This window comes from Malania oleifera, chromosome 2, assembly GCF_029873635.1.
Source record: "Malania oleifera isolate guangnan ecotype guangnan chromosome 2, ASM2987363v1, whole genome shotgun sequence".
NCBI classification, from domain to species: Eukaryota; Viridiplantae; Streptophyta; class Magnoliopsida; order Santalales; family Ximeniaceae; genus Malania; species Malania oleifera.
Window position 1 is genome coordinate 68071039 of NC_080418.1, and position 14308 is coordinate 68085346.

Sequence of the window (14308 nt, forward strand, 5' to 3'; positions counted from 1 at the left end):
CCAGACTCATGTTAAGTTGAAGGTTTTTTCCACTCCCCTTTTCTGGTTGTCCACTCTTTTTTTTTGGGGAGAGGGACCAGGGGTGTTGAAGTAATAATATATGTAGAGTTACTCAACTTTAATAAAAAAAAGAACACTCATATCACATATTGCACAAATTGAAACTATAACTAGTACTATAGATATAACACAACTACAAATCTGAATCCTTAGACAGTAAAAAGAGTTGAAATTGGGAAAATGCTGACAACAAAGTACCAGTAGACAACTGAATAGTATGAACATATCAATTAATAAAATAAGAAATTTACAGATACTATGCATATGTTGGAGACTACAGTACCCCTTCCATGCGAAAATAAACACTATAATATCAAGGTAACTAAGCAGCGCAGATTACCACTGTCGCTAAAACATAAGGCCATCAGACAGCCACAACCGATTAATACAACCAGAAAGGCAATATAAAATCAGATTTCAGTACAATCTACTCACATGTCATCTCCAAGAACACCGCCATGATTATTCTTGTACAAGCGATACAAAAATTTTACCCCCTCTCTTTGGTGTTCAAGAAGCCTACAATTGATTGATGCCGGCACCTACAGCAAGAAAATTGTTCCTAATCAATCTCAGGAGTTCTTCACATGAGCTTCTCTCATGCTCTATTAACAAAATTTCATAGCCATAATCTGTGGGAATCAATATAAAAGAAACATTATGGAATGTTTTAGTCCTTCTGGATATCCCATAGAAACAAGTAAATAGTTATCGTTTCACATACATTTGGAGGTACAGATAACTATTACTGCCCTAGCTCCTACGTACCACCATTATAGAACTCATTACTCACACTTAGTTTAAGAAGGGTCACGTAATATATGATAGTTAGCAGTAAAGTAAAGTTCTGTAGGCTACCTCAACCAACAGCCAATACACACCCTTTTCTTCATTGTCCAGTGGCTAAACAGCTTTGAGCTAATCTCCTTTGTATTAGGTGACGTCATGGTTTTAAATCGCGGAAGTGGGTAGCATAACATAATGGTTACAGGTGTAACGGAAAGTGGGAGTAGCGGATGTTACATAACGGGAAGCGGGTGTAACAACCGTGAATTTTTTTGAAGCACGCACAACCTTGTGCATATTAGCGCACTTGCATGTTTTAAGCTATTAACCCTTCTTAGAAAAAGTTTTAGTGTATTTTGGATCCTCTAGTTCGAGTAACTAAGTTATTTGGTAACGGCAACAAGTTTACATTTGTTTTAAACCACCATTGATAGAAAAATTACGTGGGTGTGCATATTTATACTTCTTATTGTCCTTATCTGTGATAAATTCTTATATGTGCTAAATTAATTAATAAAACAAAATACATTAGACACTTCATTAATCTATTAGACACATAAGACATGCGAATAGTACAAATATAAAATAGCTTGAAAAGAAAGAAGGTTGAAGTTGAAAAATATACAACATAAATATCACATTACTAATATTATCAAAATAAAATATTTTCCTAACAAGTTAGTATTTTCAAATTGTTAATTAATGCATCTATTGTGAGTATTTAAAGAAATAGTAAATTTTGTATCAGTGTCATCCTCTTTATAATCTTTTCCCCTTCTTGCCACTTGGCATATTGAGAATGATATATGGAAGAGAGGGAAAAAGTGAGAAGAAAAAGTAAATAATAAAATAATTTTTTGGTGCAACAATCCTGTAGCCATTACGTAAGAGCCGTAGCGGCCTTTACATAATGGTCACGGTCTGTAACGGCCGCTACGGCCATGATTTTTCTTCCCACCGATTTCGTGGTGTGTAACGGTATCAGTAACCCAAAAAAGCGTTACGTAACAGCGTTATTTAACGGTCGCGGCCTTTATTTAAAACCATGGGTGACGTGTGGATCACACTACAATTTGTAGATGATTTTAAGTTGGTGCAGTTTTGGGGTTCTGGGAGAAGCAGAAAAGAAAGGATTTTGTGGACTGGTGCAGTGTTTTGCTATTCTAATGGACTTCATGGCTTGAGAGAATGCAAAGATTTTAATGACAAACCAACATCTTCCCATTCATTAAGGAATATTGTTTTCCTTGCTTCTTTTTGGGCACATGCTTGTACAAATTCTTTGTCTTATCTACAGTAATGTAGGACAGTAACAGAAAATCATAGATGGAGAAAGAGAGAGAAAGAGATAGAGAATTAAGTGAGAGAAAGGAAGAAGTTAGGGAGAGAACAGAGAGTTAGAGTAGAACAGAGAGAGATGGAACCTAGACAGAACAGAACAGAACAGAGAAGAGAACTGAGAGGAGAAAAGAAAGCAAGAAGGAAAAGGAAGCAGAAGAGCAAAGAAGGAAGAAGGAGAAGAGATGGAGGGAAACTGAACCGGAAATCTGATTTCAAAATAATAACTAATACAATACAAAGAAACTACTTAAACACCTAACAATAGAGCTCAAGTAATTACAAAATAACCCCAAAGTACTTAAAATAACCCTAAATTAACTAAACTTCTTAAAAAATCTAGATTTGCTAATTTAAAACAAAATTCATAATTTCTAAATCCCCAAACAAGATAGTATTATTAAGAATTGCCCACAAGCAATCATGCATCAAACTCCCCCTGTTAGAGAAAACTTGACCTCAAGTTCTACAATGGTGCAACAAGAGGGGAGAGTATGTATCCATAAGCCATTCAACACGTAATTTGATGCCATCATCTCCAATTGACCTGCAAATATAAGTAATATACTATTTTAATTCTCCTCAAGGTTCCCAATTCCAATAAAGTTGATAGATGGGGAATTATCACAAGTTGGAAGACAATTCAAAGCTTGAGGCCAATATGTCTCAAGCTTACCACAAGACTTTTAACAATTTCATCCACTAAAAAATCATGTTGAATTGAACTCATAGAGGGTAATAGGGTCATTATTGTGTACTTGGCATATATTATAAATAGAGGGAGAGACTTATCACCATGATTAGGTCTTCCAATTTACTGAATTCTTCAACATAGTACCAAAGCATGATTCTGAGACCTAAACTCTAATTGTCACAGCCACCATCAAACCAAAGCCTAAAACCCTAAATCAACCACGTGTCCACGATCGTAGGAGAATTACCAGCATCACCATAGGCCTGAAAAGTGGCCAGCAGCTGCAGAAGCCATGACAGTTGCTGGAAGCTCCCTGGACGACACTGCCAGTTCAGGAACACAAAATCTCTTTAGATATTGCAAAAACCAATGCCATAGCCACCAAGACATTGCCAATATGATCATCACTAAAATCCCATCACCAGAGCTGCTCCCACGTGCTCTCACGCTCTGGTTGAACGCAAGCAGGGCCAACTCCACATGCCGACACATGAAGCTTCTTACAGGCATGTTTCTGGAAAGAGTTGCACATGCACTGTTTGAAGCCCTCTATAAACATATTATTGAGTTTTTTGCCAAAGGTTTTTTGTCCAAAGATCTCACGTTTTTAGTTGTTCATGTGTGACACTCCAGGAATGATTTGTTCAGTACTACATGAAGCTGTTTATCAACGTTTATAGGGTTCATTTGGGGCATGAAATTTTGTATTTGCTGTGTTTGTGATTCATTCAGTCGTTTATCTCGTTCATCGCGTTTTTGGTTTTCTTTGGTTGTTAAAGGTTCTGTGCGTTTGGATGTGTCCACAAATCCATGTTGTTTCCAGTATATTTCTGATTTGCTGCCATATCGAGGTTATGTGTGTGTCTGGATGGAGCCCCCAAATCCCAAAAGTATGTTTCCCTCATCAGTCACTTGTTTTGGTGAACATTGTACTGTAACCATCTCAAAGGAATATTCAAGATTCCATCAGTATTAGGCATTCCAACAAGCATCTCGTCACATAGCATATTTTTTGCTCAAAAGGTTATTCAACAGCCTGCATGTCGGGTATCTCTCCCACTAAGACTTGGGTTATCAATTCTGCTACCACTGACCATATGACACGTGTAACTAACTTCTTTTCTGCCTTCACTATTCCAAAAATCTACCTCAAGTTACTCATGCTGCTGGGTCCACTACTATAATTTAGGGGATAGGAGCAGTAAATTCTCCTCTCTCCATCACTCTAACTTTGTTTCATACATTCCTAAATCCCCCTTCAATCTATGTTTGTTAGTAAGATTACAAATTCACTAAATTGTTCTATAACTTACTTTTCTCATTCTATTGTTATTTAGGATCTAAAGACAAGGAAGACAATCGGCATGGGTCAGGCCAGTGATTTTATTACTTTGAGTTGATCTCCTCCTACTGCCTGGAATGCCTTAAATTCATTGTTGCCTTGGTCATCCTTCATTCGAAAAGTTTAAACAGCTAGTTCCTACTTTGAATTCCATGCCTAATTCTTGTCAATTAGGAAAGTGGCATCACCCTTTGCTTCCCAACTCCGGAAACAGGCAATCAGCCCCATCATGTTACTCCATTCTGCTTTCTGAGTCCTAGTCGTGTCACGGCAAAGTTGAGGTTGTGATACTTTGTTACATTTGTTGATGACTACTCTTGGATGGCTTGGCTGTATTTAATGAAAAATCATTTTGAGTTGTTTAATATCTTAAGTGCCTTGTCTTCTCAAATAAGGACTCAGTTTGATATGCTACTCAAGATACTTCGTAGTGATAATACTAAGGAGTACTTCAGTACCCAGTTCACTACCTCTATGACTAACTCTAGTATGATCCATCAATCATCTTGTGCCCACACTCCACAAGAGAATGGAGCTGCACAATAGAAAAACAAACATATTCTCGAAGTCTCCCGTACCCAATGGTATCAAATGAATGTCCCCGAAGTTTTAGGAGTGATGTTGTGCTCACTACTTGCTCATTCATTAATAAAATGTCATCCTCTATCCCTGGCGGTAAAATCTCATATCAACTATTGTCCTAAGCAATCCTTTGCTCTCGCGTCCTCCTCGTATATTTAGTGATATGTCCTTTGTCCTTTAACTAAGTCTAGGAATGGATAAGTTGGATCCTCGTGCTATCAAATGTATTTTTTTGGGCTATCTTATACTCAAAAGGGATATCAACATTACGGCCCTACTTTACACTTACTTTTGTCTCAATTGATGTCACCTTACTTTGAGTCTACACTACATTATTATGATTCCTTGAGTTCCGTTAACCTTGATGACTCCCTTCCTTTGCCTAGCCTTCCAGATCCTAACCTATTATCTTTACCTAGTCCTCGTGCATCTTCCTCAAATTTGGGCCTTTCTCATTGCCTGGATCATCCTAATTTGTAGGCCTACACATGGTGACTCAAGGGAGGAGAACCGTCTTGTTAGTTGTCACAGAGGAAGCATGTTCAAGATGTTTTGGCTAAGACCAAGTTGTTGGGATCCAAACATGTCAATACACCTATAGATCCTGACTACAAGTCAGTGCCAGATGTGACTGATATGTTGGTTGACCCTCGAAAATACTGAAGATTTATTGGAAAGTTGAATTATCTCACAATCACTAGACCCAAGATATCTTTTGCAACAAGTGTTGGAGCCAGTTTCTTGATTCTTTGAGAAAAAGTCACTTGGATGTAGTATCAAACGTGCACATAGGAGAGGTCTCTTATATAAATATCGGGGTGACACTTATGTTCAGGGATATACAAATACGGGCTACGTCACCTTTCAACAAAAGATTCACAACTAGTTATAGTGTTTTTGTTGGTGGTAAATTGGTATCTCGAAAAGCAAGAAACAAATTGCAGTGGCCTGATCAAGTGTTGTGTTAAGAGTATCAGACCATGATGCACATTGCACATGAGCTTATGTGGCTAGAGAACATGTTAGAATAACTTGGTTTTCCACATTCTTGGCCTATGGAGTTGATGTGTGATAATCAAGTTGCTCTTCATACTCACTCCAACCCAGTCTTCCATGAGCGAATGGAACTCATTGAAGTTGATTGTCACTTTGTTCGAGAGAAACTTGTGCAAACGCTCATCATAACAACTCATGTGCATGGTTATCAAAATCCCATATGGATTGTATGATCCTACAAACTAGACTTACCCAAACGATCCAGATCTTATGCATAATCGAAATCAAGTAGGATCCTGGTAGGGTTGTAGGGTCCTAGTAAGATCGTAGGATTGCAATCCTACTTGGGATCCTACGAATCCTACTTGTGCAACAAAATATGGATTTATAGTTAGTAAAGAGGCCCAAATTATATTTTATTTGCCTAAACACTTTACTTTTGCAATAGACACAAAAATTTGGTCCATCTAACCCAAATACATCAAAATTATGGCAACATAACAAGCATCTCCTGGGATTTATTTGTTCCAAGTCAAGAGAGCAGCTAAGCATCTCCTAAAAGCTCTTCCTTTGAAAATGAGGGATCTTTTTAAGACTTAAGAGTTCTTGATAGGCAGACCCCCAAGTTTGATCTATCAGGAGGCTGGGGCTGTTCCTTCATTCAACAGTAACAAAGACCAGCTGAGAGCTTTGAGATATCATCTTCAAGCCTTCAACAATGAGGGATTTGTACAGTCCAGCTGAGAGCTTAAAGTTGCAAGCTTGTGGTAGGTATGCATTGTCTTTGTAGTTTTTTTTTTTCTTTCTTCCTCTTCTTTTCTCTAATTATAGACAAGCCAAGACCTATATTTTTTTTTTCCCAAAGAAGAGGGCAGACAGGTTTCTTTTTCTTCTTTTCATTTCAATGAACAAAAAGTTCTTGTTCTTCCAATTAAAATATTTTCTTTTTCTTCCTTTCTTCCTCTTCCTCCTCTCTTTCCTTCTTCTTTTTCTTCTCATGGTCTAATCACAACACCACAGTAGTTGAGAAGTTTACAGCAACTTGAATTAAAAATAGCAATTTCTTCTTTATTTTTTTCTTCATTCTTTTTGCTTTTCTTTTTAATTACAATTATTGAATAATAAATTAGCAACAGTGTACCCATTGCGGAGCACTTTGCAATTCAGACCTTTCAGATTTCTTTTAGTGTCAAAATTGTTAAAGTAAAAACCTGCTAGGTGCTAGCTAGTAAGATAGCTACATTACCAAAATCTGTTTTAATTTTTTAAAGTTACTACCAAGGTTTTAGGTCTATTTTATTGACAATTGTCATAAAATGCCAAACCTATAAATTTTTAATTTATTTTACATTGAAAGTAAAATTTGACAATCCACAATCTGGTCCTACAATCCGATCCTGCAAACTTCCCAAAGACCCTATGTAGGATCCCTATTCTAACAAACTTGCTCATGTGTAGTCTGAATTCTAAATCGCTGATTTATTCACTTAAGCCTTGGGTGGTACTCGGGTTCAGTCCATTGGTAGTAAGCTTGCTCCAGCTTGAGTGGGAGTGTTATTAGTTGTTGCAGATATTTAGTGTTACTGCTGTAAGTAATTGCTGTGCAACTAAGTGTGAGTTTCTGCATGTATTAGTAAGGGTAACATGGTCATTGTTATGTACTTGGCATATATTTTAAATAAAGGGAGGTACCCATCATCGTGATTAGGTCTTCAAATTGTTTACCCAATTCTTCAACATTAAGAAAGAAAAATCAAAAGCATTAAATAAATTTAAACTGTTCAAGAAGATGAAGGACAATGAAATAAGCCAAAAGATACGGTGTCTATGCACAAATAGGAGGGGAAATATACATCAAATGAAGTCTTAGACTATTTTCAAGAGTGCAACATACACCATGTCACAAGAGAGTGAACCAGCAAAAAGAAAGAACCAGCATATTAAAGAAATATGCAGAACAGTAGAAGTATGCTACATGCCAAGAATGTACCTCCACAATTTTGGCCCAAGTGCAAGAAGATATGAATTTGTGTCACTACCAAGCTACCAGAATTTAACTCACCCTTCAAGAAGCTACAAAACACCAAAATCACAGTGATTCACTTTCAAGTGCTTTGTAGTGTATGCTATGTATTTGTGCCTAATCATTTAAGCAACAAGTTTGACAAGGAGGTGCTTCGCTACTTATCTATGAGATTAGATAATCAAGCGATAGAAATGTTGTGATCCCATAACTGACCAATATTATACCCCAAGAATGTAATGTTCAATGAGGCATTTTCATGGTGGTCGCCAAAGCAATATTAATGCCAAAATACAAAAAAAATTCAGGAAAAGTTGCACAAGAAAATGCAACAGCAGACTCGAAGTGGCAATGTAAAGCCAATCCAAGATTGCGTTTAGGAAGTTAAACCTTTAAAAAGTCAAACTAGAGAAGAAACTAGAGCTAAGCCACCAAAACAAATTTCAAGCCCATGGCAGATGGGAAAATGCACCACAGGACTACCAAAGACAATAAGCCAAGAAAAAGAAGAAGAAACTCAAGCTTCGCAAATCAACTAGACAATGGAAGTAAATCATAGATACGCAAATGTGTACAAGAGCTAATCACATATGAGGAAGCATTGCAAACATGGTTTTAAATAAAGGCCGCAACCGTTACGTAACGCCGTTACGTAAAGGTTTTTTGGGTTACCGATACCGTTACACACCGCGAAATCGGTGGGAAGAAAAATCACGGCCGTAGTGGCCGTTACGGACCGCGACCGTTACGTAAAGGCCGCTACGGCCGTTACGTCCGCTACAGGACTGTTACACCAAAAAAATATTTTATTTTTTACTTTTTCTTCTCACTTTTTCTCTCTTTCATATATCATTCTCAATATACCAAGTGGCAAGAGGGGGAAAAGATTATAATGAGGATGACAATGATACAAAATTTACTTTTTCTTTAAATACTCACAATAGATGCATTAATTAACAATTTCAAAATACTAACTTGTTAGGAATTTTTTTTTAATAATATTAGTAATTTGATATTTATGTTCTTTATTTTTCAACTTCAACCTTCTTTCTTTTCTAGCTATTTTATATTTATATTATTCGTATGTCTTATGTGCCTAATAGACTAATGGAGTGTATAATGTATTTTATTTTATTAATTCATTTAGCACACATAAGAATTTATCACAGATAAGAACAATGAGAAGCATAAATACGCGCACACACGTAATTTTCTATCAATGATGGTTTAAAACAAATGTAAACTTGTTGCCCTTACCAAATAACTTAGTTACTCGAACTAAAGGGTCCAAAATACACTAAAACCCTTTCTAAGAATGGCCAAAAGCTTAAAACATGCAAGTACGCTAATATGCACAAGGTTGTGCGTGCTTCAAAAAAATTCACGGCCGTTACACCCGCTTCCCGTTATGTAACATCCGCTACTCCTGCTTCCCGTTACACCTGTTACCGTTACGTTACGCTACCCGCTACCGCGATTTAAAACCATGATTGCAAAGCATACAACAGAAAAAAGGCTAAGGGATAAGAAATCAAACACTAATAGGCATAGCAAGACATGGGGCTTGGAGCAAAAGCCTACGGAAGTGAAACCTTAATAGTTAAATTATCCTCATTCTCGTCCCCAAATTTACATTTTCAAGTGTGTAATTTTGAAATTTCTTCACAAATAGTTTTATTTTTGAAATATTGACATAGCCTCACAGTTTGCTATCAAAAGCTCATTTTCTGGCTTTCCCTCATTTGTTATTGCAAACCCACTGGTCCTTCATTTTCCACTCTTACTGCCAACATGCTGACCCTTGCTTTCCATTTTTTCAACTTTTTAACATTAGTTAGCTAACTTCTATGCAGAATGACAACCACCAACAATCTCCCACGAGTATTGTCCGAAGTTGGTAAAACCAGGATGTAAATACTCCAAGTATTATGATTATTGTTGTTAAGTAGCTCAATTCTACTTGCCGAAGTTACAGTATCTGTCATCGTGACACATTTAACCGAGTATGCTTGGTCCATTGACTTCAAAGTCTCAAACTATGCAATAGGGGAATCTTATTGTACCATTAGTCTGCAATGGCATGGACTTTGATATCACTATTAAGAATTGCAAGTGCTAGACTGAACGAAAAATATATAACTTTATTAATTCTTTTGCATATAAATTAGGTGTCCAACACGATACACTGGTAAAGTAGTATTCACACCAAAGTACTCACATCCTAGATATTATAATTTATACACTCGAGCATACTCACACATGCCGCATTACGTGCACTTAGAGCTGATAGGCTTTCATGCATGTGCAAATAGTGGGGACCCGCAAACGAATCAAGCTAGGCTCCTAGCTTCGTCCGTGCATGAAAGCAGCTGCAGATACTTGGCCTTTAAGTATGAACTTTCTAGAGAGAGAGAGTGACAGTGCACATCCTTGAAAAAAATTTCTAGACTCTGTCCAACTAGAAATAAAAGCATGCAAAAAACCAGTATATTATCTAAAATTCTCAGATAAAAATATGAAACCAACCAGAGAGCGTATAGACAGTTAGACACAGCGGCTATAAGAAACGATCAATTAAAGTTAATACAGCGCCGTATAGTCGCAGAGATAAATCACAAATTGACCAAAGAAAATGGAACAACACATGATGGACGATACTGACTCAAAAGAAACGAAAGAAAAAAGAATGTTAAGCGAACAATAGTAACCTGTATCACCGGATGCTCGCCTGGTGGAGACAAGACCAAGGGCTGGAAGGGTCCTGTGTGATCCAACTGAAGAAAGGCTGACTTGGGTCTTTCGAATCCCCATTGTCCTTCTTGCTTTCGGTCTCCCTCTTCTTCCTCGCCTTCTTCTTTTTCTTCTTCACGGTCATCGTGAGCGGGTTGCTTTGCTTGATTCTGCGGCAGTGATTTGGGCAAAGAAAGGGGATCTTGGAGGCGTTGAAGCTGCTGAGAAAGAGAAGACTTGGGGGGTTTTCTGGGGTTTACGGGATCGAATTGGTGGGAAACTGAGGACTGGGAGTGAGAAGCGGGAGGGGATGAAGGTGGTTTTGTGCAGGGCCTGAGGGTCTCCTTGAGGGTGTTCAACATGGAGCTGTAGAGATGGCAGTCGGTTGAACAGCTTCGGAGCGGCTTTTCCGGTTTTTTTTTTTTTTTTTGAAGATGTGACCGTATATAACTTCCTAGAAATAATAACCGCCATTGGGCCTCAGGGTGTTTTTTTCCATTTTATTATTATTTTATAATAATATATTAAATAATATTCTGTTCGGAAAATTATTCCTAGAATGATGAATGATACTCACGCTTCTTGGTCCAACGAGAGTTGTAAGCATCGAGATTTGAACAACGAGAGGCCTTCCTGACTGACACGTGATACTCAAATTTCGCTGGATGGTGTAGTGAGCTAGTCTCGAAAGGTCCCTTCCAGCGGGTGGGCACGACCCCCATGCCTGCATCGTTGAAGCTTTAGCATTTAGGCCAAATTCCAATGTCGAGCATGCCCACCACCATTCCTTCATTGATGCAAAGCTTCAGTGTGACGCCCCGATTTTCGTACAATTTTTTTTATAAATACTAATAAATATTCACTCATCACCAACAATATTTGTCAATCAGCCACGTCAACCACCCTATTACCACTCATATAACCCGACCCGCATTTGGTACCGAGTAAAAAGTCATTTTGTAATGACCCAAATAAAAAATGGTATTTAAATAATAAAGGAAGGGAAATAAAAACCAGAAACCAAAGGAGGTCGTAGACTTCGTCGATGAGAAAATACCGTCAACGAATACAGGGCCTCATCGACGAGTGCATTAAAAAATTCGTTGACAAACACAAGGCTTCGTCAACGAGAAAATACCGAGAGAGGTTCTGGGGCAGCCTGAATTTGGTCGACGAATACAGGGTCTCGTCGACGAATTTAATGAAGGATTCGTCAACGAAGTGACGTGTCTCGTCGACGAAATCTCCTATTCTACAAATATGAAAATCCGGATTTTAAGCTTCTTTAAGAAGCTAACTCTCTACTCTCTCCCTCTCTCTCTCCCCTTCGGTTCTCCCTCTTTCTTTCGTCGATTTCGGGCCAAATTTAAGTCAGATCGACAATCTGAAGTTACCACGACACTCCTGGCGAGATTCTCTACAAGTCTACCGGAACAGATCGTCAGGGAAACAAAGTTAGATTTCATCATAAATCTAAGGTAAGGCTTTTTACTCAATATTTGGATTTGTGACAGTTGAGAAAAGTGTTATACACTTAGAAATATTGAACTTTAATACTGTGAGTTTTCATTTCCAGGCGTGTTGAATTGGGAACGTTGGAAATCATCCCTAAGTTGAGGTAAGACTTTTTAAGCTGAATTTGACTTAACGGTAGTTGTAAGAAATGTTATGCACGTAAAAATATTGAAGTTTAATACTAGGAGTTTGTGTTTCTAGGGTTGTTGAGTTGGGAACCCTACGGGTGCAGGGAAGATTTTCTTAGGGGTTTTGCAGGAATTAGGTAAGGGGATAAACTAGGCTAGTTTTATTTTGAGAAAATGTATGTATGTGTGTGTGTGTGTGTATATATATATATATATATATATATATATATTTAGCATCTGATTTGCGGAAAATGTATATATATTTATGTATATGATTTATATTTGCAAAATATTGTGAAAATGATCGTATGTTGAATATATGAAAATCCATTTGTGTGGCATGAGTAAAAATGTTGTGAAATATTGTTTTTTGGGAATGTGGATGATATGGATTTTTATGATGGAAAACCGGCGTACGAGCCGAGATTTTATAAGATTTGCCGGCGTACGGGTCGTGCTATGTGATTGTGAGTTGCCGGCGTATAGGTCGTGCTATGATGTGATTTGCCAGCATACGGGTAGTGCTATGTTTGCCGACGTACGGGCCATGCTATGTGACTGTGATTTGCCAGCATACGGGCTGTGCTATGATTTGCCGGCGTACGGGCCGTGCTATGTGGATATGTTTGCCAGCGTACGTGCCAGGCTATGTGACTGTGATTTGCCGGCGTACGGGCCGTGCTATGTGGATGTGATTTCCTAGCGTACAGGCTGTGCTATGATTTACCGGCGTACGGGCCGAACTATGATAAAATGTGTAATACCGGCGTACGGGCCGATGATTTTCATGATACACGTATATATGCAAATGATATGATTGATGTGAAAATGAATGATATGAGATATCTATGTATCACGATTTTAGTATATGTATATGATATCAGAACTTGGTTGGCTTGGTCTAGGCTAGCACTTGCACGGTATCGTTGCTATATGTCCATGGTCTTCATGATCATGATATTTGTGTTAACACCGTTGTACGGAGTGATGTGAGATTAGATGGTCGATGTGGTTATTTTCAAGAAGTGTGATGTTATCGCCCCTGGTGTACGGACCAGGTCTGGCAGACCCATTGAACCTACAGACTACTGTTTGACTTGGTAGTGGTTGGCTAACCATTATCAGGTCTCGCCTTCGGGCCACACAACCCAGCCATGTGGGGATAATACATGACAACAGCCAACTAACCTACTAGGAATGTTTTTATGTTATTATTATTATGATATGAGATGAGATATGTTTATGAAATACAGTATGTTCTGCCATGTTTTGATATACATATGTTTTCCCAGATTTGATAAACAATACTGAATATGTTATATATGATATATGTAAAACACAGAATACTCACATTGCCACACACTAGTATTAGTTTATTTCCCTTACTGAGAGGTGTCTCACCCCTAAATCTTATAAACTTTTCAGGAGCCTCAAATAGGAGAGCGGGAAAAGCCCCGCTGAGTTAGTGTTGTATATCTGCCCTTTTTAAGGGTAAGTTTCTTTTTGTAGGGATAGTTAGATTTTGTGGGAAATGTCCCTAAATTTATTTTGGGATGTATATATGGAAGTACTGTGAACTATAGCAACTCTGCTATATTGTAATATATGGTATTAAGATGTACATTATTGTATGTTTTCTGCTGCTAGGGCTTCTGCTGTATGTTTTAATATATCCCTGGTACCCACAGGTCCAGGTGGATTGTGACCTGCTGAGCTAGAATGTGAGATGTGTGGAATTGATTTTATGATGATATTATTAATATATATATATATGTGGAAAATGAGCAGGTTGTGACACATTTCATTTATGCAACTGAACAGTGGAAGATAGTATATACTTAACAACCAGAATATAATACCCAAAGTATCAACATACATATATAGATATACATTACCATCTCGTACTCAAAAACAACTCAACTCTAAGGGAATTACACCTCTCATAATCCAAAAACTCACCCTATGTGTTAGGGTCTCAGTTCCCTAAGGTCTCGAAGCTCTATTGCCTGGTCTATCTCTGTTCCCTAAAAAATATAGATAATTTGGGTGAGACACATCTCAATAAAAAGGAATAAATTATTTAGTGTGTGGTCATATGAGTTCAGTTATAACAC

General features: G+C 37.8%; 1 protein-coding gene across 3 annotated transcripts in view; it reads right to left on the bottom strand.

Annotated features, from left to right (window-relative positions):
- LOC131149384 (switch 2) overlaps positions 1-10962 on the bottom strand; it is a 42316-nt gene extending 31354 nt beyond the window's left edge. For 2 of the 3 annotated variants that reach the window (XM_058099786.1, XM_058099787.1), the window contains exons 1-2: positions 10530-10958; positions 496-602 (exon numbers count right to left, since the gene is read on the bottom strand). In XM_058099786.1, coding sequence (XP_057955769.1) covers positions 496-602; positions 10530-10913 — 491 coding nt within the window. In that variant the 5' untranslated portion in view covers positions 10914-10958. Of the gene's footprint in view, positions 1-495; positions 603-10529 lie in introns of all 3 variants that reach the window. The other variant, XM_058099785.1, reaches the window with a different exon arrangement.
- Positions 10963-14308: the final 3346 nt, after the last annotated feature.